The sequence below is a fragment of the Cynara cardunculus genome (genome assembly GCF_001531365.2).
Source record: "Cynara cardunculus var. scolymus isolate 2C chromosome LG 9, CcrdV1, whole genome shotgun sequence".
In the NCBI taxonomy this organism is placed as follows: Eukaryota; Viridiplantae; Streptophyta; class Magnoliopsida; order Asterales; family Asteraceae; genus Cynara; species Cynara cardunculus.
This window is the reverse complement of record NC_037536.1, coordinates 15614113-15641656: the sequence shown is the minus strand read 5'-3', so window position 1 is coordinate 15641656 and position 27544 is coordinate 15614113. Positions and strand designations below refer to the sequence as shown.

At 35.2% G+C, this 27544-nt stretch overlaps 2 protein-coding genes and 1 pseudogene across 7 annotated transcripts; 1 reads left to right on the top strand and 2 right to left on the bottom strand.

The window, feature by feature from the left end:
• Positions 1-1068: 1068 nt before the first annotated feature.
• Positions 1069-8344, top strand: LOC112517667 (bifunctional TH2 protein, mitochondrial-like). 4 transcript variants are annotated; one of them, XM_025125040.1, is made up of 7 exons: positions 1069-1546; positions 1671-1779; positions 3236-3526; positions 4929-5346; positions 6335-6601; positions 7221-7388; positions 7473-8344. In XM_025125040.1, the coding sequence occupies exons 1-7, from the start codon at positions 1359-1361 to the stop codon at positions 7628-7630; spliced, it is 1599 nt and encodes a 532-aa protein (XP_024980808.1). In that variant the 5' UTR covers positions 1069-1358; the 3' UTR covers positions 7631-8344. The 4 variants fall into 4 exon arrangements, with proteins under 4 accessions (XP_024980808.1, XP_024980810.1, XP_024980809.1 ...); XM_025125042.1 differs by having other exon boundaries at positions 3236-3347; positions 4972-5346; positions 7221-8344; XM_025125041.1 differs by having other exon boundaries at positions 3236-3352; positions 7221-8344.
• Positions 8345-9267: 923 nt separating this feature from the next.
• On the bottom strand, positions 9268-11624 carry LOC112518528 (annotated as a pseudogene).
• Positions 11625-20716: 9092 nt separating this feature from the next.
• LOC112517626 lies at positions 20717-27270 on the bottom strand. Of its 3 annotated transcripts, none has more exons than XM_025124977.1 (4): positions 27134-27270; positions 26900-27049; positions 24210-24397; positions 20717-21306 (listed from the first exon to the last, which is right to left on the bottom strand). In XM_025124977.1, exons 1-4 carry the CDS (start codon positions 27184-27186, stop codon positions 21095-21097), a joined length of 603 nt encoding a protein of 200 aa, XP_024980745.1. In that variant the 5' UTR covers positions 27187-27270; the 3' UTR covers positions 20717-21094. The 3 variants fall into 3 exon arrangements, with proteins under 3 accessions (XP_024980745.1, XP_024980743.1, XP_024980746.1); XM_025124975.1 differs by having other exon boundaries at positions 20717-21309; positions 27134-27267; XM_025124978.1 differs by having other exon boundaries at positions 20717-21309; positions 26900-27043; positions 27134-27267.
• Between the last annotated feature and the right edge of the window lie 274 nt (positions 27271-27544).

Genomic DNA, 27544 nt, shown 5'->3' with positions numbered 1-27544 from the left:
CGAGCGACGACTGCTGGTGGTTTTCGAGAGGGAAAACAAAAGAGAGATAGAGGGGCATCCTAAACCTGATACGGTTTCAAATGGTGGTAAGGAGTAGAGATGGAGGCGGTTCGTGGTGAAGAATCGAGAGACGAGTAGGCCAAGGTGTTTAGCATCGATCGAGAACAAGGATCAACCGAAGGAGGGAGGAGGTCGTGAATGGAGCGGATGAGACGTCGTCGATGAAGCCGTTGGTGGAAGATGGTGGTCGCAGGGAAGGGTAGACCCTGGTGGTCCGATAGCAGGTGGTGGCTTGAGACTGGAGATAGTCATCGGTGGTGAATGTAATCGAGGGAGCCAACGATGATGAAACACAGTGGGAAGGAAAATAGACTGTTGAAGAAGACACTTAAAAGATGGGATGGTGAAACTAGAGTTTTGCCTTTCTTTACATTCCTAAAATAAAAGGAAAAAAAACTCTTTTCGGGGTTTCGAAATCTTTGAAATTGATAAAACGATATTAAAAAAAAAATAAACATATAAACACAGATATAATAAAACAAATTAATAACAAAAACTCGTTTTTTATTTAAAAAAGTTATATTTTTTTAAGAGAAACAAATTAATAAATAAACACAGATAAAATTATTGATTTTTAAAATATTTATGGTTTCTAAAAAGGCAACATTTGAATCGTTAAGAGATGAATATTGTTTAACAAAAAAAGTCTATCTCTTAATGGTTCTAAAATCATTTGAATGATTTTATATATTGTGCTTCCCTTAACCATTCAACGTCTTAATTTCATTGTAAATAATTATATTTGATTTTACACTATATCATAAGTGCTTCTTAATTATTCTAACCATTTAATCATTTCACACCAAACCATTCGGTGCTACCAAACATTATTTGTTTGATTTTGATTTCGGGTACTGGATTTCAGAATTGGGCCCATTAAACAAGTCGTACGGACGAACCCATCCCGTCGTCGGTCGGAGGTGACGGCTAATTCTCGTTCAAAAGTCAAAATCATTGACTTCAATGTTTCCTCATTAACAACGACGACGACTACCTCAATTTCACGAGTCCTCCATGTCGGCACTTGACCCACTCATCGGCCCTTCATCCACTTTTTTCTTCTCCGGAGACCTAATCAATTTCCCCACAAAATTATAAATGCAACTCATGAATTTTGTGTGAAAGGTTGAGCCAATCGTGGATTGGAAGCCATCTCTGTTGAATTTGAATGTATCTCGGCCCCAATTAGTCAGTTGGATTTAAGGGAGGTGTTATTTGTTGTGGGGTTTTATACAATTCTTTCAATTTTGAATTAAGAAAAATCAAGTTTCTTGACCTAAAATCTTTCAATTTTTGAGATGGGGGGTTTAGCGATTAGAGATGAAGGAGGGATCGCGAAAAGTTTATGGAAGAAATCGAGAAATGAATCGATATTTGCTATTTATACTCCTTATATATTATCACTAGCATCTGGGAAATTGGATTCTGCTTCTTTCCTTCATTGTATCTCTCAGGATCTTCGTTTTCTTCAAGCTTCTGCTGAGGCGTAAGTTCTCTCTCTGTCCGTCTTTTATTATGGCAACTGATTCCTGTTTATAAATTATTTATCGAAATCCTTGATGTTGCTCTTTATATGTGTATTTAATTGTTTTGAATTTGGGGGTTTTTAGGTTTGAGATGGCTGAAGAATGCTCAGATGATGATGATGATAAGGCTGTAATTCGTAAAGTTAGAAAACGGGTGTTGAAGAAGATGGCAATGTTTCGATTGATCGTCCAAGTAAGCTCCCCAATTCCCTTTGTAACATCCGAGATCAACCGTAGCAGATATTGCCTGCTTTATCCGTACTTGGATTCACGGTTTTAAAACGCTTCTGATAAAGTTATGTATCCAATCCCTTATAAGGCAACCTTAGTTCTAGATCTTACAATCCACACAAATCTTAGGCCAACTATACAGATATTGTCCGCTTTGTTCACACCTGAACTCACGGTTTTAGAACGCATTTGATAGAGGAGCTATCTAGGCCCTAACAATGTGGGATCTTACAATGAGTGTGTTATATTTCAGACTACAATATCGGATGTGATAAATATTAATATTTCGGTCGCAAATTCCCAATTGAATTATATATTCTTTTTGGGAAGTTGAAACTTGCAGATAAGATGAATCCTACCGTCAGGGATCATTACAGTCACCACCATAAATTAAGTAATATTCGAGTCTGCATCGATGGTCCAATCCTCCTCAAAAGTCATTTTGCCGATAGATATATCCGGGATGCTAACAGCTAAATCATGTTGTTAGAGAGTCCCACATTGGCTAGATTTGGACCATTTATCCTCTATATATGTTTGGAATCTCTCTTGTCTCCTCGAGGGATCTTTTGGAGAGTATTCTAATGAGGTTCCACATATTCTTACATGGTACTGGAGTCGAGGTCTACCACTTTAGGGACCTGGAGCAATATGTACTCGTCTAGCCCACTCTCGACACTCTGGGGCAATTTGTGCTTGTTTAGCCTTCAGTGGAGGGGTGTTTAGGAGTTCCACTAGGGAAATCTATACTCGTCTAGCCCCTCTCGACACGTTGGGACAATATGTGTCTGACTGGCTATCTAGCCTCTGTTGTAGGGGCGTGTTAGATTCCCACATCAGCTAGACGTGTTGGAGTCCCACGCCAGCTCTTTTGTATAGTATTCAAATTGGGTTCCACATATTCTCACACGGTATCAACGCCAAGGTCTACCACTTTAAGTGCTATGGGGCTGGGCAATCTGTATTCGTCTATCCCACTCTCGACATTCTTGGACAAATTGTGCCTGTCTAGCCTTTGTTGATGGGGTGTGTTAGAGTCCCACTAGGGATCCTACACTAGGGATCTGTACTCGTCTAGTCTCCTCTCGACATTTTGGGACAATTTGTGCCTGTGTAGCTTCCGTTGGAGGGGCTTGTGACTGTTAAGAGTCCCACATCGGCTAAACTTGGACCATTCTTCTATTTATAATATCGAACCAGAAGCCTGAAAGGCTCTTTTGGAGAGTAGTCTGATGTGGTTCCACATATCTCACACATGTAAAGTTGGAGAATAGATCATAATCGAACAAATCATTCTTGGTTCTTGGGATTGATAATTCCCCTTTGTTTGTTTTCCGCGTACCTCATACTCTATCCAAAAATGCAATATTTGAGTTTCCAATTAAAATTGTCGGTTTGCTTAATACTTATAAATGCAGGAATGGGGATTTGAACTTCCAGCAGGGAACATTTCAGATCGTGCAATGGTCAAATGTACGGATTTCTTGCTGGCAACGGCCTCCGGTAAAGCAGTTGGCGAGAGATTTCCGGGTAAGGTTGCAACTCCTTTCGAGAAAACTAAGTTTAGCGCGTATGCACTTGCTGCTATGTCCCCTTCCATGAGGATTCAATCGTTTTTGAGTAAGGAGATACAAGCAGTTCTCGAACCAGATGAAAACATTCATCTCTACAAAAAGTGGATTGATAGTCTCGCTTCTCAAAAATACGAGGTTTGTCTGATTATTCATGGAAATCGGGGATAGTTGGGGTGCGTCTGGTACATGGGACAGGACAAAACATAACAGAATAGAACAAAAACTTGTTGTCCCATGTTTGGTGCAATATTAGACTGGGACAAGACAACACTGAGTGGGACAAAATGCATTCTTTTTGTCCCATCAAAATAGGTGGAACAAAATTAACGTAGACGTGTCAGCTAAACATGCAAATAAAGGTTAGGCCTCAGGGTTTCTCCCATTAGGTATCAGTTTTAAGGGGATGTTTGGTTGGTTTTCCATTAAGTCATGTATGGATAAAGCTGTCTGTGTGGATTAATCTGTCTATATAGATTGAGAAGGTTTTTGTTTGAAATGGTTTTTTTTTCCATAGATGGAAGAAGTGTCTTTTTTTTTAATTAGGAGGGATAGGTTTGGAAAAACTTGGCTTTTTGCATAAAGTTGCCTCCTAGAAGCTTACTGAATAAACCACTTTCTATATCATTAAGCCATTACCAAACAGTCATATATAGCTGGCCGAATAAGCTGAGTGTCCTATTAAGATCATTAAGCTGCTAACAAACAAGCTCTTAAATCTTTTCAGGGCCACTGTGGATTTTCCTCGCTGTTATCTTTAAGGCCCCAGCTGATTAGTCAATGAGCATAAGCTGGCCCAAACACCCACAGTTACCATAAAAACTTTAGGGAGATGAGACAAGATTGGTAAATTACTAAACTACCCATGTCAAATTAAAACCATAAAACCTTCTACAATTCTTTCACCAGCCTATCTCAGGGGTTGTTTGGTTGGTTTTCCATTAAGTATTGTACGGATAAAGTTGTCTGTGTGAATTAATTTGTCTGTATATGTTGAGAAGATTTTATGTGGGAGGGTTTTTCATAGATGGAAGGAGCGTGTTTTTTAATTGGGAGGGGGGCGGGTTTGGAAAAACTTGGCTTTCTATATAAAGCTCCCCCCTAAAGCTTACTGAATAAGCCACTTTCTATATCATTAAGCCGGTACCAAACAATCAAGTATAGCTTACCTAATAAGCCGTGAGTCCTATTAAGCTCATTAAGCTGCGAACAGACAGGCTCTTCTTAGGGATCTGCGGATTTTTCTGGCTGTTATGTTTAGGGCCTCTGTGGATTTTTATCTTTAGGTCCCCATGTATTAGTCATAAGTTGACCCAAACACCCAAAGTTTTCATAATTTTTTTTTGGAGATGGGACAAGATTGGCAAATTACTAAACTACCCTTGTCAAATTAAAACCCCCAAAACCTTCCACAATTCTTTCACCAGCCTATCCTACTCTTGCATGTCTAATCCGTCCTGTTCAGTCTCGTCGTGTACCAAACGCACCCATGATCAATCAAGAAATCCGGCATCTTATATTATATTTGCTCCAATTTTAGGATTCAGCGTCCCAGATTGAAGATTTGTTGGATAAATTGACAGTGTGTTTGACTGGTGAAGAGCTTCAGTTTGTGGAAAACATCTATCAGAAAGCCATGAAGCTTCAAGTAGAATTTTTTTCAGCTCAGCCGATCATCCAGAATACTATTGTACCCTTATATAGAGCTCATGGCAGCGATGAACACAATTTTGTTATATTTAGCGGTTTTGACATGACTTGCAGTGCCGTTGATTCATGTGCCCTTTTGGCTGATATCGCTATCATAAAATCATCAAAAGCTATAAAGTTGAATGGATATGAATCCCTCGATGATGGAGCGTCCTCGGATGATCTTCGGGATATTTGGAGCAGTCTTCATGGCCAGTATGTTGAAGAATATGAACAGTGTATTGATAGCATCATGCTTAGTGACAGAGGTATATTGTGGTAGCGGTTTTCTAGCACTTTCTGATTCGTGTAGTTCCAGGGCTCACTCCATATATATGTATATATAGAGATAGAGAGAGGTAGGTTCATATGAGAATGGTACCTAAATAAGAAAATAAGAAAAATGGCTAAATTACGTACACAATCACATGTGATTTTACATTAACGGTCAAAAAAGGGTGTGCAGGCGGCTTTGGCCGGGACTTGGGAAATCTCGTGTGAATCACATTTGATTTTATACGTGATTTTAGTGTAAAATCACATGTGATTCGACCGTTTTCTTATTTTGGTACCATTCTCGTATGAATCCGATTCTCTCTCTCTCTCTCTCTCTCTTATATACACATATATTTTGTGATTAGGACTCGTAGAGAAAGTTCAAGTGAGAAAATGGGAACCAACTATTTCATGAGTTATTCATGATAAATAACCCTAAAAATATTACGAGTATCATGATTTTCATTATTCATGATATTCATCATGGATAATTCTTAAAATAGTTGGCTCGAGAGCTGAATCCACATATATTTGTGAGTAGAATTGGCGGAGAAAGCTCAAATGAGAACCGTAAATGTTTTGAACACCTGGTACCAACTATTTATAAGTTATTCATGATGAATAAGAATAGCCCTAAAATATTCATTATTCATGAATAATTCATAAATGGTTGGCTCCAGAACTGAATCCACATATATTTGTGATTAGGACTAACTAAGAAAGTTCAAATGAGAATCATAAATATTTTGAACACATGGGGACAAACTATGTCATGAGTTATTCGTGACGAATAACCCTAAAATATTAATGAATATCTATCGTGATATTCATCATGAATAGTTGGTTCTTACCTTCTCAAAATATTTACAGTTCTCATTTGAACCTGCTATACTGGATTATACATTCCTCAGTAGTTTGATTCTATTTTTGAAAGGTCCTCGATAGAATCTTAAAATTATGTTTTATCTTTTTATCGTGCAGTCACACAATTCAACTTCGAAAGTCTTTGCAACGCACTCGGGCAGCTGTCCGAGCTGGAGAAGGCGGCAAATTTGAGAGTGGCGAACTCCGGTGTTTTGAAAGGATTGCATATGGATGAGATTAAGTGGGCGGGGGAACACCTTGTTTTCCAAGATGGTTGTCTAGAGTTCTTTAGAGAGATTGAAAAGAGCAAAGACATTGCAATCGATGTTCATATACTTTCATATTGTTGGTCCGGTGATCTCATCAGGTCTGCCTTCCGTTCAGGTGCGTTTTTGCTCAACCGTGCTTATATTTTATTCTGATAAATGCATGGGGCAAGTTCAAATCAGAACCGTAAATATTTTGAGAACCCAGGAACCAACTATGCATGCTTTATTCATGATTTTCGGCATCCTAACTAGTTTTTTTAAGATAGTTTTGAAATAAAGTGTCTTAGCAGCTTATTTTACATATACGACACTTGTTTCTATAAGACACATTTTCAAATAATGTCCTATAAAAATACTAATAGAATGATTTATTTTATAAGTGTCCTAAAAAAACACTTCCTATTAACTTATTATAACATCTTTACATAGGATGCACAATTGTTTGGTCCTATAAAGCAGTCTATTACGGTATTTTAGACATGTTTGGCGTCCCATAAAGATGATTCTCTTAGTGACACTAGAGGCACATTACGGTAAAATATATAAAAGATATAAACAACTCATTAGGGTAAATTGGTCATTTTATTTGTTCTGTCTTATCAAACACTGAACAATTGGTATTGCCTTGTTTTGTTATGTTCTGCTTGGATACCAAATACACCCTTAATGATCTTTTGCATAGCTATTAGATTCACGACATTTGCATACTGATTAGATCGATTTATATTCAACAGCTTCGGGATTTCCCAATGTCCATTCAAACGAGCTACTCTTCGATGAATCTATATCAACCGGAGAGATCTTGAAACGGGTCCAAAATCCCACCGAAAAGCTTCAAACTTTCAACGAAATCTGCAAGATGTCAAGCAACAATGGCAGGAACTTGTCTGTATACATCGGAGGTTCTGTGGAAGACTTGCTTTGCCTGTTGAAAGCCGATATAGGTGTCGTAATCTCTCCAAGTGCTAATCTAACGAGACTTGCAGGTTTGTTCGGGTTTTCTTTCGTCCCATTATTTTCCGGTTTGGTCAAGAAACAAAGAGAGTTAATCGAAGGCGGATGTCCTTGTTGGAGTGGTCTTTCCGGTACCCTTTACACTGTTTCTAGTTGGGCCGAGATTCATGCTTTCATTTTGGGCACATAATCATTCCTTTGGTTATTTAGCAGAATAACCTTCTGACATATTGTTTTTTAAATGCATAACTTTCTAACAGATTCTGAGGCATTATTCTGTCAGGTAGATATGTTCTTAAATTTGTCAAATTGTGAAACATTTAAGAAAACTGTCGGAAGGTTAATAACCTTTTGACATATATTTCTTAAATGCACGACTTTTTGATAGATTTTGAGGCATTATTCTGTTAGATAGATGCGTTCATAAATCTGTTAGATTGTGAAACATTCAAGGAAACTGTCAGAAGGTCAAATAACCTTCTGACAGATTCTTATTAAATGCATGACTTTCTGGCAGATTCTGAGGCATATTCTGTTAGGCAGATGCGTCCTTAAATCTGTTAAATTGTGAAACATTATAAAAAAGAACTGTCAGAAGGTCATTTTAGCCCTATACGAATACATAAGACAGACAAAGTAGTACATATTTTCCTAATAGAGAATAACAATAATTGGTAATTTATAGGGTTTATAGCCGGATATTAGTAATGGCTAGGGTTGAGCCTTTGAGTATTTCGAAAGGGCCACCACCGCCCTTTTTACGTTCTTCGGTTATCTTACGGTTTCGGTTTGTGAGATTTGAAGATTTGTATGTAATTTTTCCAACAATGCTGGGAAATTATTGGATATGTCATTTGTAAGTTTCTTGAATTGTACAAACATTGTTCTATTCAATAATCAATGAATCCATTTTTATAACATGTTTGTTCTCAGCATTTTTAACGTTTTACAGATATATAACCTTAAATGAGATTTTAATTAAATTCATGACTTTTAAATGACCACGAAGCCATTTTTCGTTTTAATTGGTCATGAGGTCATGAAATTATTTAAAATCTTATTTAATATTATATACCTAAATGGTTTTTGTTTGGCAGTCATAAGTTATCTTATTTTTTGAGTTCATTAAAAAGGTCTTATCTATTAAGCCATAAGCTAGTCTTTCCAAAGGTTGCTTCAGATGGCTTATTGGGGTTCTTTTTCCACTTTTTTCAGTTATGCCCTTTATATTTTATCAAATGTAATTAGTTTTTCAGCTAACAACTAGTTTTTCATCCAACAGTTAACTTCATAACCTAGTTTGCCAAACATAGCATTTCATTAACTACATTTTGATTGCAGATATGCAGTTAAGTTCGAATAGTTACACAAATACACATTGCTAGAGATGCACAAGGCCCGGACTTCTTACCAAACCCATTCTCTGTGGAAAAAAAAGGGTCCTTGTTTTTCAGGTTTGACCAGGCTTTGGGGTTGAAAAAAGTGTCCAGTCAGGCTTTTAAGCCAGGTTAACCAGGCTTTTCCAGACTTAACCAGCTTTTCCCATGTCGGGCTTTTGGGCCGAACATAGACTCAAGCTTCCCCAAAAAACTTAGGTCCGGCCCACCCAAACTGGGCTTCGGGCTCATTTGTTTTGGGCTTTTCCAGGTTGGGCTTGTACATTCAATTTCTCCAATACCTTGTGGTTTTTGATGTTCATTTAAATGATCTTTGTAGCATATTGTGAAATGGTGATGGCCAAACCCGGCCCGGGACCGTCGGAGGACCGGGACCGGTTTTTGGCCATCACTACTGTGAAAGAACTGAAGTACCAATAACACCAACATATAACACAATCTTAAAAACCCCTAATTCATTCGAGAGTAAATCCATAATTACAATATCATAGAACTCAAATTTATCAGTGATGCATGCATTGTGTAACCTTACTAAATATGCTTCCCCCAATCACTAGATGCTTATAGCAATAAGCATCTAGACAAAACCGAAAACCGGGTCTCAACCCGAGACCCTGTTGTCACGAAAATTGTAGGATTTTTAAAACCACCCAGAAAACCAAACGCATCGATCAACCGATTTCTCTCCTTTTTACCCTTTGACCAAGAAGAAATTGGTTGACTTCATCGAACCACAAAAAAACGTAGTTTATATATGTATATCATTAAGCAGCATCAGTTCGGTTTCGATCTTTGTTTTCTTGAAAGCTCGTTAGACTCGGAATTTCTCATGATCCTAAGCCTCTTTACCGAACTAAGAAACATCCTGAAATCAGAAAACCAGATTAGATGTCGAAAGATAAGAAATTGTGGTTTAAAATTTTGGGCAAATTGCATGAAAAGCAACGGACTTTTGGGATGATTCCTATTTTGGCAAACGTACTTTCAAAACCTTCATTTTTGTACATCAGATGTGACATCTCAAACATTAAGGTATCTGGTTTACATCTGAGAATTCATGAAAATGCAGCATAATTTGATCAAATTCCTATTTCGGGTAACATAAGAGCGAAATAGGTTGCATTTTGATGCAATTTGCCGATTATTTTTTAAGAAATGAGAGATAAGAAACCGTACTGCCAAGGAACATCTCCGACAAGCATACAATCTCCGTCTTTGTCTTGATAAGTGAGAATAAACTCGGATGTTCCGTCTAACAATCTTGAAGAACCCGTCGCTTCTGTGCTCGACCCTAAACATTTGGAGAACAAACCAAACATATGTTTAGTTGATAAGCTAGTTGTTAGCTGATAAACTAGTCATGTTTGGTAAAACTTGCAGATAAGCTAAATAACAATGTAAAATGACGATCTTACGTCTTTGCCAAAACATTTCTTCTAAGGTTTGTGCCAACATCTCGTAGGAACTGTAAGCATTGAGATCGACTTTCCGTCCAATTAGAGTTCCATCCATGTTCACTTTCACGGACTGATATTTCTTGACGGAAACCCCTTTTCTCTCGTTACAATAACCCTTGCCTCCATTCGTTCGATTGTTTTTCTTGTTTTGTTCTGCTATTGAGACGAGTTCTTCGCCTGGCGATTTGGTTTGGTTGGCCAAACTCGGCATCCGGTGAGCTTTGCTTACCGGAGGCCATCCAACAACGCTTCAATTACACAATTTTATAACACAAATCAGTATCACTAGAAAAAACCAAACGAAACTAATATATCTGGTTCGGGGTAAGATGTAGGCAGACCTGATATGTTCCATAAAAGATATTACAACATTGAATCATTCCATTCCATTCATTATGAAGATAATAAAAGGTTCCATTACCAATTCAATCTTAAGAATATGATTCTTCAAGATTCAAACACCGAGTAAAACCCCCATTTGGGAATGTGGTTGGATCAAGGGTCTGTTTGTTAGCAGTTTGATGAGCTTAATGGGACTTACAGCTTTTCGTCGGTCAGCTATATATGACTGTTTGGTAGAGGCTTAATAAGTCTTTTTCCACCCCTCTATGAGGAACCCTCCCGAACAACAATCTTCTCGGTCTACTTCAATCTATACAGACAAATTAAGCCGTTCTCTATAACCAAACAGCCCAAAGTATAGGGTTCCAACAAACAAGATCAAGTTGACAAGGCTGTGGTCTAACAATATGGTATATTACTAAATCACCCCAGAGAAATCCAGAAAGTCTTTAGAAACAAATCAAGAACACTACTACTATGCAAGAAACCCAAAAGGGTATTATGGGTACAATCCAAAATCAATGAAAAAAAATGGAAAAATTGCATACCCATTTGGAGGAGAAACAGAATCAGTGGCAGTTCTTTTGGTACCAGAAGAAGATGAGGAACAAGAATTAGGTTTAGAAACCAAAGAATGGAAATCTTTAGCTGTCAAGATTCTGGCATACTGACTCCAACAAGGAGCTGCCACCGCCACCGCCGCCGCCGCCGCTGCCACCACCGTCTTTGACTTCAAACCACCACCACCACCAATACTCAACCCAAGACCCAACTCAAGATGATCTAAATTTTCATCAAGAATTGGGTAAGATGAAGAAACTTCAGTAGACATAACCAAGGCTGTATTCTTGTTGTCTTCCTGTGAAACTGTCAAGATTGACCTCCCAGTGGTTGACCCACCAGACGGCACTCCACCACCATCGCCACCACCACCGCCGCCGCCGGCGGCGGCGAGAGAATTACCTGATAACCCAAGAGTAACATCCATTTCCTTTTTTCAAGAAAGTTGGGAATTAGAAATCAAGATTGAAGCTTTTTCTCTAGAGAAAGAAGGGGGAAGTGATCTTGGTGCCAAAGAAAACATCGGAAATGAAGGAGGAGGGGGGTTGGGGGTGGTGGAGGGTGGGACCCACGTGTCGGCTTTGTGCGCCTCACAAATCCATCATCAATTTCTCCTAACTTTGTCCCCACCCAAACACACACACACACACTTCTCTGTTTCCATTTGTATTAAAAGACTCTGTCCCCACCATTTAATAGAAAAAGGAAATCCATCACCGTTAGTTTTTCTTAACCATTCAGTCATACACAGACATTGAATAGTAACGATAAAGCTGAATGGTTCAGCCAATTTCTTTAAAGAAAAAGAAAACCCTCGTGGATTACCCATAAAAACAAGAGTAATTATGACTGTTTGTTATGCCTCAGAAATCTTGTTGAAAAGTAGAAGCATTTGTGCTGAACAAGTATGATTGGGTACAACACAATTCAGCTGGCTTTTTGAGAGCTTGTTGTATTTCTTTCTGTGAAAGTTGCTTTCATAAAAGCAAAGGTTTTCTTTTATTAGGGTTTTGCTGCTCATAGAATCCTATGCACCCAGAAACAAATTAAAGAAAAAACAAGAATCTAAATTACACTTTTTTGGGTAAATTCCAAGTTAAAACAACTTTCAGAATACCTTTTCCCTTTTTCTTTTTTAATAAATTATTCACATGTATTTTTTTTATTTTTTATTTTGATAAATTGTATGAAAAAGTAATGTATTTTAACTTGATTTTTATTTTTAGGTAATGTATTTTCAGAACTTTCATTTTGGTACCTAAGATTTGAAGTTCTACTGAGTTGGATACCACATTAGCATGATAACTGGTTAATGCTTCAACCAGTTACCCGAGTACTTAAATGTTTAAAACTTTACAACTTAGTTACCACAATGGAGGTACTGAAAGTATGTTGTCAAAATAGGAATCAAGTTAAAGTATGTTACTTTTTCATGCAATTTACCCATTTTTTTTATTCAATTTATCGGTCTTTTATTATAAAAGAAAAAGAAGAAGCTAGAATGAAAGCATTTTGATACTCAAGGGAGAATTTGGGGGGGGGGGGGGGGGGGGGGGGGGGGTTTGACTCGTAACTCTTATTTAAAACGGTCTTAAAAACAAATCGTTCGAGATTTAGGGGCTGTTTACCTAAATTCTTACTCGGTAAGTGCTTACTATTAGAAGTCAACACTATAATTTAATTTTTGGGTAAGATTGTAGTATATCAAAATGGTATCGTATGCAACAATATATCTAGTAAGCGATTACCCGGCTAAGAACCGTCAGCCTCACTTAGCGGGTAAAACTCTCTGTCCTTATCATTGCTCTTACCAGGTAAGATTCTTGGGTCTTGCCATGTTCGTCCGGTGAGGAAAATTGTTCAGTAAGCACCTATCGGGTAAGCGTTTAGTAAGCAGCTCCTTAGTCATGGTTTTTCTATGCTTTAGGTTGATAAAGACCCTAAAAAATGATTTAACCTTGTAATTGCATTATCGTATCAGATATAACAACATAAAGAAAACTAGTTCATTCTGAAATTGAAACCAAGAAACGTTTTCAGCAACATGTGTTCGGAGATTTGATCAGTTTGACAAATACCCTTTTATTTACTTTCAAGCAAACATCAAGTGTATTATCCATAATTTACACATAAAATCAGTAAGTGGATGTTTTAAGCAGTTATATATCTTGAGCCTCTGACAGAGTGAACATTTATGATGTCACATGTCCCAAGCAGAATACTTATCAATACAATTTATGTTAAAATTTTAAGAATATTTACTACAGTATGATACTGATTTAATATTTTTCGAATTTTGCATTGTGATACATATTTCTTCAAGCAATTTGAGATCGTCTATCTGGCGTTTCACAAACGGAGACATAATTAATTGCCAAAAATAGAAAAGAAAAACACAGTTATTGAACCTTGTAAACTTAAAAGGGGGTATTGTGCCAAAAACTTAAAATGAAACAAACATAAGGGGTGATTGTGGAATATTTTAAATGTAAAGGGTAAAAAATAGAAATAGAGGCACAAAATGTTTGGTAGTCAAAATATCGTGAAGAAAAGAGAAATTGAAGAGAAAACAATGACAAAGAATCCAAACGACAAGCCGACAAGATGTGGGGTCCAGTAAAGCTCCTCAGGGCTCTATGTCTGCGACTTCTTTGAAACTCCCCCTGCCACGTGGCATTATTAAAATTATTCTTTATTTTTTATTTTTTAATGTTCCTTTAAAATTTAAATAAAATATTAAAAAAGAATTACAAAAATGTTTCTAGTAAAAACGATTAAAAAGTCACCAAATGTTGTAATTGGATATATAATATGAAAAATTAACGTACTTTGATTTGATTTTTATTTCAGGTAACGTATTTTTAAAACTTTTATTTTGGTACCTGAAATGAAAATTTAAACATTTAAGTGTCTAGATAACTGATTGAATCATTAACTGGTTATCATGCTGATATGACGAGTGGTATACAACTTAGTATTATTTGCTGACGTGATTAATGACCGTGGATTTTTTTAAATCTAAAATTAGTCTTTTTTAATATGAAATTAGTTTTCAACCGATTACCCGGGTACTTAAGTATTTAGAACTTTACATCTTCGATACCAAAATGAAAGTTTTGAAAATACGTTACCCAAAATAGGAATCAAATTAAAGTACGTTACTTTTCCATGCTAATTGCTCTTTGTAATTTGGTTATTCACTATTAAATCAAGATGGTACTGAAAAATACTAAAAATATTGTTTTGCCCCTCAAAATCTGAAAATTTTGTTTAGGAAACATATAATCTGTTATGTCAAAATCACAAATAAAAATATACCGATAACAAATCAATATTTTTTCTGAGAATTTACTACTTGACAATGCAAAACAGAACTGAATATGATCTATAAACCAGATTTATCGGTATCAGTACCCCCACCAGTCCATCCTATTATCAAGACAAAAAGCGATATTTAGGTATATAATTTCAGATTAGATTTTAATTAAATGTATAACCTTCTGATAAGTATGAAGCAGTTTTTATTTTTATATGTCAAAAGATCATGAATTTAATCGGAGACTAATTTAAGGCCGTATATCTTTTTAGACTAACAAAGATGCTAGTTTATTCATATATGAATATGGCATAACTGAGTATATGTTGTTATGTAATATCCATTGAACTTTTAAGTAAGTAGATTTTTTTAATTAAAAATAAAATAAAAAGTCAAAAAAATAGGCGTCGATTGAAATTAAATATCTTTTTCACCCCTGATCACCTTAATTAATAATTTTAATTAAAAACTATATTTAATATGAACTGTTTGATCAAATAAAATGGAGGGCTGAGATAATCCTCACGTTTACGATGAAAATTGCGTTTGAATTTGAAACCCCCCCCCCCAAAATCCTACCTCATAATTTGTGTTAACTATGTGAACCAATCTTAATCTGTAATCCTTGAAATCTATGGATTAGATCATGACATATGCGTAATAAATGAAAATTTAATCAAAAATAAACATTGGTGAACATTCTAGAACAAAGGTATTTGTGGAAAAGATCATAACATATGAACACCTATAAAAAAAATCTTATTAAACACCTATGAGCACCATATGATTATGAACGTCTTATGGCAATGACCACATTCTAATGAATACTTATGGTTATGAACACATTCTTATGAACATTATTAAATACCATAAAAGTAGCTTACACATAAAAAAAAATTGTAACATCTCATTAATTATCATAAAATTAACTTACATATAAAAATGACCTATTTGCCCTTTATCATTAAATCAAACATTTGAAATAACCTCTACTAAAGAATAAATTTTATCGGTCCACAAACACATACTCTAGCTCCCATCTTTCCTCTTTTCTTTCTTCTATTTTTTCCTCATCTCCCCCACAACACACACACACACACACAAATAATTGAACATACAGACGATGACCACATTATGAACATTTTCTTACAAATATTATTATAAATTTTGAACAAATTGTAAACACGTTTTAAATATATTAACTTGTGAACAACATTTAAATCAGTAAAACTAAACCGAAATTACTGCCTGTGAAAACCATATAAACCTTGTGAAACCTTTGAGAACCGCGAATACCTTAGTAAAAAATTTCTTAAGGTTATTTACATTGTATCCACAATATATTCACCATGTTTCAACATTTAAATCCAGTAAAACTATGTCTTTTTTATTATGTACATTAATTTTAAAACAGATGAAGTAATAAGTTTTACTGTTTAAAACATATACAGTCTTTTTTAAATAATTTCTAATCATATTTATTTTGTATTCAGCAATACACATTTTTTATATTCTTCTGCAAACAATATATTTTTTTCAATCTTCGTGTTTTCATCTCTTTCCACATTCGAAAAATATCACAATCTCTGTAATTGACATCTCTTCAATTTACCGAAAGGTGACAATGTAAAAAAAGAAGAAGTTTTTGAACATGATACTTAAGCATAAGGACCAAATCTGTAAATTAGATAAGCAAGTCGCAGAGATTAATTTACAGACTTAGTCCCTACACTTATAGACTATGTTCAAAAACCTTTTTTTACACTGACTACTCTAAAAGTTCTTTTTTTAGTATATAATATTTATATACGACAAATAGAACAAATAAACTCATATACCTTCATCATCTTTTGTGAGATTTGAACTCTTGACTTTCAAGAGGTCAAAGACTCACATACCGCAAGACCAAATGCCTTCTGATAACTACTTTGAAAGTTGAAAAGTTGCTACAGAGAAATAGTTAAGATATAAATTAAAAACTTAGAAATGACTATTTTAAATAAATTTTTAATATTTATTTTTATAGGTAAAAAATGTTTAGGGTCAAAAAGGTCAATTGGAAAAAGATATTGGGTGGTGATATTGACGGTGTAGTTGGTGTCCGGTGGTGGGGGGGAAAGTTTGCCAGCCGACGACCACGACTGTTCATTCTATTCTTTATTTATAAAGGGAAAGAAACACTTGTACTTCCCTTCTTTCTATTAATAGTAATAATTGACACACATTTCTTTATTTATATATATATAGATTGGTTATTATACAACCTTTGACATTTCTACAACCAATACAACCCAATCTCAATCATTCATTTCATTTGATTAATATGTGATTTTATATAAGTTTTGATTGTTTCATAATATAAAGTATTGATCATAATTAATGAATCATATTCATCTTTCATAAATATTCAAATCATAATAAATGAACTCTCATCATTTCCATAATTATCTCAATTTATTGGGTTGCATTGGTTGTACAAATGCGATAAGTTGTATTTGAAACAAACTCTCTCTCTCTCTCTCTCTATATATATATATATAAGGATGTCTTCGTATAGATACGTGTACAAATGATATTAATAAGTAGAGTCAGATTCAAAGGATAATCGTAAGAAAATAAAAAAACAAAGAATATATTTGTAACTGTTCATCTGAATGATATGTACATGTGAATGGTTTGTTTGACATGCATACGTGCATAACCAATAAATAACTTTAATTACTTGTATGCACATATGCATGCATACCTACCAAATGAATGGTTACCAGTGTGTTCCTTAATCTAGAGAAACCGTCTTATTATATATAAGTATGCATTTAAAGATCGTTTATCAAATACTTATCCGGTAAGCACTTATCGGGTCACTTATCTTACTGTATAAACATGACAAGAATCAAAAATCTTACTCGATAAGAGAAACGTTAAGGACCAAGAGTCTTCTCTTACTTGGTAAGTAAAAATGATGGGGAAACTTGTTGCATACAATGCTGTTTTGATGGATTAGAATTTTATCAATAAGGTTGTGTGGGTCATATCAGATAAACATTCAAGTAAATGGTCATCAGTCTACTCTTAAATCACCACCAGCTTCCTATTTCGTATTAATGAAAAAAAAATACGAACGCCATTCAAGAAAAGAAGAAAAAGAGAGCATAATACGAAGTTTATCAACCAAAATCTAGCAAACATGGCTAATTTATCGAGTAACTACTAAAAACATGACAAATTACATGAAAAAAATAACATACTTTAACTTGATTCCTATCTTGAGTACCGAAATAGAAGTTTTAAAAGCACATTACCAAAAATAAAAATCAAGTTGAAATACGTTACTTTGTCATGCAAGTACCCTTAAAATATCTCCAACAACTACAGAGATTTTAGATTTATGAGCTTTTATTGTCGCACCAATTAAACTGACATAATAGAGAATATCATATATCTTTAATAAAATTTAACATTAAATCAAAAATATATTATCTTAATTGTTTTCATTAATGAGGTTTAATGCATTATGATTTTTTTCAAACAGTGTCAAAATAATAAATTTACAAAATATTTAATAATATAATTAAAAATAAAAAAGCACATAAATAAATAATGTTTGAAGTGTGGGGCCTACTAAGCAGACAAAATCCCACTCCATTATTACCCACCAGATACTCCTCTGAAGCCTTTTTCTGTATCATTCTATGTTTCCACGCCTTACTCAACAACCACCCATACGTACTTGTCTCGCCACTTTTTAATTCATTTAAATATTCATTTTCACCATTTTAATTAATTTTTTATCCATTTCCCTCTTAATATTTTAAAACTACTTTCACAAGTATTTAATCCTCGACTTCTTAATAGTATGGGTACTTATGGATTAGATTGATCGGGTTGAAGACATTTGAACAATACAACTTAATGTTTATAATTTGAAAAATCTTAATACAACTCAACCAAAACCAAAGTACAACCCAACCCAACTCAAACTGTACGGATTGGTTGATTTGGTACATTAAAATATTATTCTAACCATGAATAAGTTATTTCTATACTCATCATTTATTTTTGATCATCAACCATTTGATACAACTTATTCATACTTATTAATCTTACGTATATCACATGTAATTAATTTTCTCAATTTACATATATATGTTCACAGTTATTGAACATATATACGAATTAGTTATATAGAAATGGAGAATAGATTGAAAATACATGTATATGAAGAGGGTACATGATAGTGATATATATTAATAGAAATTCAACAATCATATTATATCTAAGAAATACAAGGATATCGGTTTCTTTGGGTTGAGTTAGGTTCAAATAATAAAACTCAATACCTACGGTTTGAAAATTTTACAACTCAATTAAACATCGGGTTGCTTCAGGTTGAGTTATTTCATGTTGGGCTACGTTAGGTTGATCGAGTTTTTGAGCACACCTAGTTGAGGGGTCAAAGTGTTAAAAAAATTGAATATGGTCTACAAGTACATAGACCAAATATGTAAATCACTCCCAACATTTCAGCAAGCTATTTGTTGACCTTTATCTAATTTACGTCTTCTGCATTTGCAGACCATGTTTAGATTTATTTTTACATTTTGACCCTTTCGTAAATTAAGAAAATGTCACTTGCAGAGGTAGTGATATTGTTGAAATTTGGGGAGAGAAAATGACTAAGAAATGAATATAAAGCCTGAAAATGATTATTTTTATTAATTTCTCAAATTATATTTCAAGACTGACTTCATATAATATTTAAATACAATAATATTTATACACAATTTAAACCCCTTACCTCTTGAAAGGTTGGACTCTACTGGTAATCTGGATACTGTTGGACCAACGACCCTTTGGTGAATCCTACAACTTATTGCAAGTCTACTTTCCGAACGGTCATAAAAGAGTGTCCACAAACGATTCCAAATACAAGGGAGCCTACCCAAGTGGTCCGTAGCGAACGATAGATTGGTTGGGTTGAGATGATCATTAAAGAGTGTTTTGACCACTTTTGCACCAAACCAAGAATAAAGTACCGATATCATGGACCGTTGGATAGGAATTGTAATCCGATACGAGCCCCACAACTAGTTCATCGAACTTGGTCCATGACTAACTCGTCTTCTTCGACGGTCACAAAAGTGTGTTTGACCACTTTTGAACCAGAAGCCAATAATTGTGCAAAGGATTCTATATTCGCTTACAGGAGTCCAATTTTAGGAGTCGTTTACCAACACAAATTGGGTAAATGATAATAATATAAAAGGTTCGGTCTCAATAAACATTGATTGAAAATGGTTGTTTACCAAACGTTTTATAGTAATTGCTTTCAGATAAAGTACATTTGGCATCTTGTCTTGACCCAGTAAGAGAGATAATAATGTTGACTAGGTAAGTGTTCAGTCAGCATCATCCGTAAAATTAGTCTTTAGGTAAACTAGTTGACTGAGTTACTGACCGAGTTAGCCGTGCTGACTGAATCAACAACGTTAGTTCTTAAGACACCTCCTACACTTCATCCATCATGCAAATGTAGCCAATGACAAATGGATACTCCTATTTTGCAAAGACATGAACACAAAACAATATGAACAAGTTTTCACATATATGGCCAACTTTATCCAGATACAAACAAAACCAAAAACAAGCTTAGGATCAATTTGTTAGCAGCTTAATAAAGTTAATGGGACTTATAACGTATTCAGTCAGTTATACAATACTATTTGGTAATGGCTTAATTATATAGAAAGTGACTTATTCAATAAGCTTTCAGGAGGGAGACCTTTACGCCGAAAATCAAGATTTTTCCAAACCCGCATTTCCCAATTTAAAAAACACGCTCTTATCCATGAAAAAATCCCCCAAACAAAAATTTTATCAATCTATACAGACAGATTAATCCACACATGACTTAATAGAAAACCAACCAAACAACCCCTTGGTATATGTCATCCAGAGGTGGGGTCTGAGACATGTAAGATATATGCAGACTTGACCTCTGCTCCAAGAGTGGACCAGTTGTTTATGTGAAAACACCCATCTTGTGAAAAATATGCGAAAGAGAGACGTATGTAAGATAAAGTTTACAAAAGATAAGGTAAGTATACCAAATGGTCATTGGCCCAGTAGCACCTGGTTACAGAAGGGCCCAACCTCCCAATAGGTTTAAGAGTTCAAAGTACCTCACCAAATGTGAGGAGTATGCGTAAGTATTTTCCATATATAAATGCAACAAAAAATAACGAATATTTGTCACGGGTCATAAATTCAATGTATGCTACAAGTCTACAACAATATCATATAGAGCATAATCTATCAAGACATTGAACCAAAAAAACAATAAAATGGCAATAGCCCTCTAGCAGATAACGACCACAAACGTTGGCCAAAGCCGAACAACTACAACCAACAGATTTCTGAAGGTTGATTCGAGTTTGGCCAACTCAAGAACATCATCATCAATTATATAAAATGTGTAAACAAATGCTTCAAAAGCAAAATCTTTATTAAGATAAGCACCTGAATACCTGCTTCCTTTCAGCATTATGTGTGAAACTGGAAAATGGTAAAATTCAGCAATACTAGCTGGTTTGAGCATGTGTCTTTTCAGGAATATCTGGTTCTTGACTTCTGGTGCAGCCGGTGATGCATGGCTGGCATGCGGGTGGAGATATGTCATCCGAGATGCGGATTCTGAATGTTCTATTCTTTTCTTCGTTTTCAGGAACATGTAGGAGAGCTTCCATTATTAAGATTTCCCAATCACGTGGCCGGAAAAATGAAAGCCAGCTCTCTTCTGTTTACACATTATCGCCAACATTAGATGTAAGGCCAATAGATGAAAGAGTTTCTTTCCTAGACTTCTAACGCTGTATTCTCGAAACCTCCTTTACGAAGGGAAGGAAAGGAAACGGAGGGAAAAAAACGTGTGCTCTTTAAACTTTTTAGGACAGAAAGGAAGGGAATAAGAGCGAAAATAAATGATAAGTTTCCTCCCAAATGTGGGAAGGAAAGAAAAGACAATCCGTGGAATTTAGTAAAAGTACAAAACTACCCATCAATTTAACACCATATAAAAGGTATATTTGTAAAAACAATATCTTACTTTTCCTATCTCCCCGGTTCAAAAAACATGAAAAATTGTTTCTTTTCCATTCCTTCACCCTTTTCTTCTCTTTCAAAAACACAAATAAAAAATGCTAATTCCTTTCCATTCCTTCCCCCTTTCCTTTCTTTTCTTTTCTTCCCAAATTCAAGAACACGGTGTTAAGATACGAAATATGTTATATATAGAGATTTTTAGATATAATGTGTTTCTAGGGAAAATTTATTGTTTTCTTAGACAGATCATTTGAAATTTTAAAGAAAACGATATAGCGGATTACTTTAGTGAGAGCAATAATACATGTATAGAGATGAGCAACTTGAGTAAAAGAGACAATTTCCAAATAAATATGCATTTCCAATTCTAGAGTAAGAGAACTGATTCAAGCTGAGTATTTCAGAAGATTAATTACTATATATACATATTTGGAGTGCTTGTGTGTGTGTGTGTGTTTTTTTTTTTTTTTTTAAGGGAATAATATTTATATACGGCAAATAGAACAAATAAACTCACACACCCTCCTCACCTTTAGTGAGGTTTGAACCCTTGACCTCCTAGAAGGCCAATGACTCACATACCGCTAGGCCAAAGTCCCTTTGGTGAGTGCTTGTGTGTTTATGTCCAAGTTTATGACATTCTAGGGTCAACTTGTAATTCTACAAATGTGTGTAGCATTTTTACACAAAAACAACATGTGACTTCAACCGAGTGGGTTCTACATATTAGGCTAAACAGGGTAGCCATAGAAATGAGCATTGTTTCTTGGAGAATATACATATTATATATGTATATATGTATATCCTGCAAATCATATAGAAACTGTCTAAAAGTTAGAATCCATGAAAACCAATTTCCAATTTCATAGATGAAACAACACATGTGAAAACCAAACCCATGGAAATCAACCAAAACCATCCAATGAGTTTGATTTTAAGCTATGATCCATGTTCTTTCCATGTTTTGTTCTTGTGTACAATATGAGTGTGTGTTCCATGTACGAACGTATTTTGGTGTTTTTTCCATAAGCAAGACATTCCTTCATGTTTCATATATGAAACAACATTGTATGAACAATTGAACACTGCATGTGCGCATGTGTTGTCTCACTTTTCACAAGTTTCTGACTTTTGGAGGGTTTCTATATGATTCGCCCCCTATATATAAATCAATAAGCTAAAAAAATAAGGTTTAGTAAATCAATAAGCTACAAAAATAATGTTTAGATAAATCAATAAGCTAAAAAAATAAGGTTTAGATAAATCAATAAGCTAAAAAAATGAATGTCATGTAGGACTCTTTAACTCGTTTGAACCAACTGTCAAACCTAATCTTTAACCAGCCCAACCGACGTTAAAAACTTATTTGGGTTCGATTGACCTGTAAAAGTTTAAAAAATGATTTTAGTTGATTTCTAATTTGGGTTACAACCCACAAGGTCACAACCGAACCCTAGTTTTGTTAAACCGGGCCTTGTGTGCAATATGTAATTGCAACATCGGTAGACTTAACAGAAAAAAGAAAAGGACCTTAGAGTAAAAAGGGTAAATATATATATATACCTAACATGGATCAAGAGCATATTTCTCCGGGAGACTATTTTATATTTGTCGTAATTGTATGGTAAATCAAACAAACCCAGAAAATCCCACATGAAGTAGGGTCTAGAAAGGGTAGGACGTGCACAAATCTTACATCCAACCCAGGGAGTAGAGAGGTTGTTTCAGATAATACCCCGGCTTGTAAAAAGATTATGAGAAAACGATTGTGAAATGAAATTCTTCCAAAAGTTTGATAAGAAGGAAAAAGAAACGCAATAAAAGCAAGAAAATGAGTTTAGGAGAGTTGAGAGAGAAAAAAAGTAAAAAGGACTAATAATAGTAGTAATACTGCATACTGGAGGCATAAGGATATTTAGGGGTGTTCATCCAAACTTCCCACACCACAACCCAAAGCGAGGTTTAGAACTTCCGCGGTGTGGTTTGAGGTTTGCATTTTTTTACCAAACCGCACTATGCGGTGCGGTTTGCAGTTTTGAGTTATCAAACCACGGTTCAAACTGCCCAGCACATTATATATATATTTAAATTAAATTATATATAACAATCAAGCGAATTTATGTAATATTTTTAGTTTTTTAGAACATTTTTAATTATGTAGTATTTTTAGGTTTCTTAGACTCTTTTTAATTATGTAATATTTTTAGTTTTCTTAGGCTATTTTTAATTATGTAATATTTATTTGGAAATCGAATGTATTTGAACTTTTTATTTGTTTGGACTCACATTATCATTGATTTTATAATAAAGTCTTAATCTTACAATGATTGAATTGTAGGTGAAAAGTGCGTTATGTACAAACCGCGAAATGTGGTGCGGTTTTTTGCGGTTTGAGATACACGCGATGAGGTTTGCGGTTTGGGAAAATGCTCAAACCGCACATGCGGTGCGGTCGCAGCGAACACCCCGAAGTATAATCATCAATTTACTACCTCTGAACATCTGGGAACCATTTAAATGTTTAAAGCTCACTGTAGTGTCGCAAAAAAACATGATGATTTACGTAGATATTGGTATAACGGAAATGATTCCTACCTCCGCTGCGAACAGCCCTTAGTTGAAAGATTCCGGTGCCTTGGGGCCCAGAAACAGGAAAAGTGCAAGAGACAGAATGCCTTTTGTGAGTCACTGCAAGTGATGCATTGTACCAAGGACCTCTAGCAATTGGCTCCCCAATTGCATCTATAACCGCCTGGTTCTTGCTCGCTTTCTCCATGGCTTTGCTAAAAAAAGTTAAAGCAACAACAGCTGAACTTGTGCAAGAATTATGTAACTAGTAGCTACAAAGATAAACAGACACTTCCTTATGCAATTGGCTTTTGCAGTCTTTTCTACAAATTACACATTTTATAATTTGATATCAGGCAACAACCCCTCTTCCCTCAAAACACTGTTAAAAACCATAGAACAATGATGCAAACAAAATAGAAGGGTAAAAGACAATACCATGCACACAAAAATATATTACTATCCATACTTGGAAATCTTAGAAATTTCATGAACATTTATAAACAAAACTGTGGGAGTTATTAGGATCGGTAAGTTAGAAGGTGAAATTTTATCCCATGCATGTACTGCAACTAGGCTTAATTATGAATCCTATATCTCTCAGTTGTACTTGTGATTGGAACCACAAAGATTATTTGCAAGTCTAGATGATACATGATCTACCTTACAACACACCACCAAAACGACCAGAAACCTATTTTCCACAAGACAACAGAGGCAAAACATAGAAAACTGCCAAGTGAGGTCAACCCAAATTGCATTAGCCAATGCTATCTCAGTGATGTTTCATCATGATCTTCCTATCCATCCTTCTTCCAGCAAAATAATTTAATTTACAAAGGCGGTCACATGCCAAATAACAATTTCATTACTTGACGAAGAAACTATCTACATTGCTCTTCCAATTCAGAATGACATTTTCTTAATCCCAAGTAGCATGAACGCTATGGAATCAAGTAATATAATTCAACCACGTGACTTTCAAACAGCAGGATTTTTCCATGACCAAAGTTGCATTGGATAGAAAAATCAATTAGTTATGTTGTGAAGCATACATCACATAAACAAACTTGTTAGATTGATCATACAGATCACTTAGGACTTTTTCCCTTAAATCTTTTTTTCTGGGAGATGGACATTATCCAATTTATAGCTAATTTGTTCCTAATACTAAGTAGAGTGTCATAGGTGTTTCCTTTGTCTCTTCTATTGTAAACAATCTAAGTGTTCCGTTCCAAATTTAAAGAATCCCAAGTATCTGTTAGTCACCGTTTTTGCAAGCCTTAATTAAATCATGGAAACAATAAATCATATTCTTCAACCATATGGGCACTTGTTAAACATATAGAAAAACCAAAGGGACAACGTCAAGGATAAACTGTTTTGCCGACTACAAAAATGAGATAAGACTCCTCCATAGTTGTTAAAAGCGCGCCTAGACTCTGAGGCTCATAAGGCTCAAGGTCTTGGGCTTTTTTCAGTCGAGGCTTACTAAGGCACTGCATCTTAGCTGAGGCGCCTTGTGGGCCTAGGTGCGCCTCATAAGGAGTTATTAATACCTGGTTAAACCCTAAGATTAAATAAGTATTCTCGTCTTCTCATCTCCTAGATTTAAAAAAAAAAAGTGTTATTAAATAGATGACATAAGTCAAACCCTAATATTAAATACCAAGTCCTTAGAGCTTCAAACCCTTCTGCCTCTATCGAAGTTCTATTGGTTGCTGAATTGGAGATTTGTTCACTTGTTGTGTGTAACTGTGTGTGTGAGTGTGTGTCTATATCTATATCTATATATATATATATATATATATATATATATATATATACTGATAAGATGCGCCTCGCATTCCTGAGCCCCGCGCCTCACGCCTGCTCCTCGTGCCTAGGCACCGGGACCCCTTTGCGCCTAAGTGCGCCTTGAGCCTTTAACAAGTTTGGACTCCTCTGGGTTCTACTTCTACCTATTTAGTAACAACTCCCAGAGAGAAGGATAACAATCGTACTAGAGAGGGCAGACAAGTGTGCAAGAGAGAACGTAGATGGGAATCATAAATGCTTTTTATGCTTAATGATCAAATAGAGGTGCAAAATCTTCATTGTTGGTGGACGGCATTTCCACCCAACATCACAGTGAACATCTGTCAATCAAGATACAGTTTCATAGTTGAGAAGCAAAGGCTACGAGCCACTAATGGTGCACTGGTGCCCTAGAAAAGTATCATGAGATGAGTGAATGGTTCAGCAATGAATTCTGTTTTTCACAGGGGGAGGAAACTACAACATTTTTGTACGTGCTGGTTTATGTCATTTGCATTCTATTGAAACTTCCCAAAAGAGCTATTTATCACATCTAAAATAATCAAAAACAGCATGCAACACCCAAAACATATACAAATCAGTCTTATGTACAACATTCCCATCAAATAAGACACCAGCTCTAGGAGGCAAAAATAGCATTCTGACATTCTCTCCTTTCCATAAATTTATCCGCCTTCTGATTCATGATTTTCAATTTCCCAACACAAATATGATATGGATCTCATCATAAACTGACACCCATTATTCTAATCCATCTTCTGTACTAGTTCATAATTTTCTGTCAAACAATTAAAATTCCATATAAATCATGAAGCTATATAAATAACTCGTTTCAAATCCTAATCCATCTTGTAGCTCCTTAAATAGAAGAAAACGAGTCAATCATCACGAGTGATTACCTGCTACAACCATGATAAATGACAAGGTCATCAAGCGCGCTTAAAGCAACCCCACCGGTGACACAAATCAACCCGCCAGAAACAATTCTCCGGCCCCATGCTTTCGGTTTTGCTTCCTCCTCCACCCCCACTTTGGCCGAGCTGCTGCCGCTGACAAAATAACAAATCAAACCACCATTTTATCAATTTCCATATGAATTGCAATTGAACATTACAAATTCGTCAAAGTAATACCTAGAAGGAAGAGGGTTGCGCCTCAAAAATGAAATAAACCTCCTCCCAATCATGCTTGATCTCTTTCAGCTGCTGTTCATGCAAAACCCTAGTAAAGCCAAACCGTCGACTTCAGTTTTTCGGGTTTGAGAATATTGGGGAAAATTTTATGGTTTATAACCTTGTAACGTATAAATATATACATATTGGGTTGGTTGTTGAAATGTATCGAAATGCATCGGATTAAATCTATGTATCAATCACGATTTGTATTTTGAGATTAAAGGTGATCAATCGTCTAGATATTTTTTTTTATTTCTTATTTTAACTCTCATTCTCATACGATTTTTAGCCTATACGTATTAATGTAATTTTCTTATAAATAATTTTTAGAGTATCGGGCCGTTTACCAGATTATCGAGCAAGTGTCTA

What these genes read in the sequence shown, in the direction of transcription:
- LOC112517667 (XM_025125039.1), top strand. Translation starts at nt 1,359, where the DNA reads ATGGGGGGTTTAGCGATTAGAGATGAAGGAGGGATCGCGAAAAGTTTA. An exon ending in TGTTTCGATTGATCGTCCAA is followed by an intron (nt 1,780 to 3,235) that starts GTAAGCTCCCCA and finishes TTATAAATGCAG; the next exon opens with GAATGGGGATTTGAACTTCC. An exon ending in TCGCTTCTCAAAAATACGAG is followed by an intron (nt 3,527 to 4,928) that starts GTTTGTCTGATT and finishes CTCCAATTTTAG; the next exon opens with GATTCAGCGTCCCAGATTGA.
- LOC112517626 (XM_025124975.1), bottom strand. Translation starts at nt 27,186, where the DNA reads ATGATTGGGAGGAGGTTTATTTCATTTTTGAGGCGCAACCCTCTTCCT. An exon ending in CGCAACCCTCTTCCTTCTAG is followed by an intron (nt 27,050 to 27,133) that starts GTATTACTTTGA and finishes TTATTTTGTCAG; the next exon opens with CGGCAGCAGCTCGGCCAAAG. An exon ending in AAGGGCTGTTCGCAGCGGAG is followed by an intron (nt 21,310 to 24,209) that starts GTAGGAATCATT and finishes ATGTGTAAACAG; the next exon opens with AAGAGAGCTGGCTTTCATTT.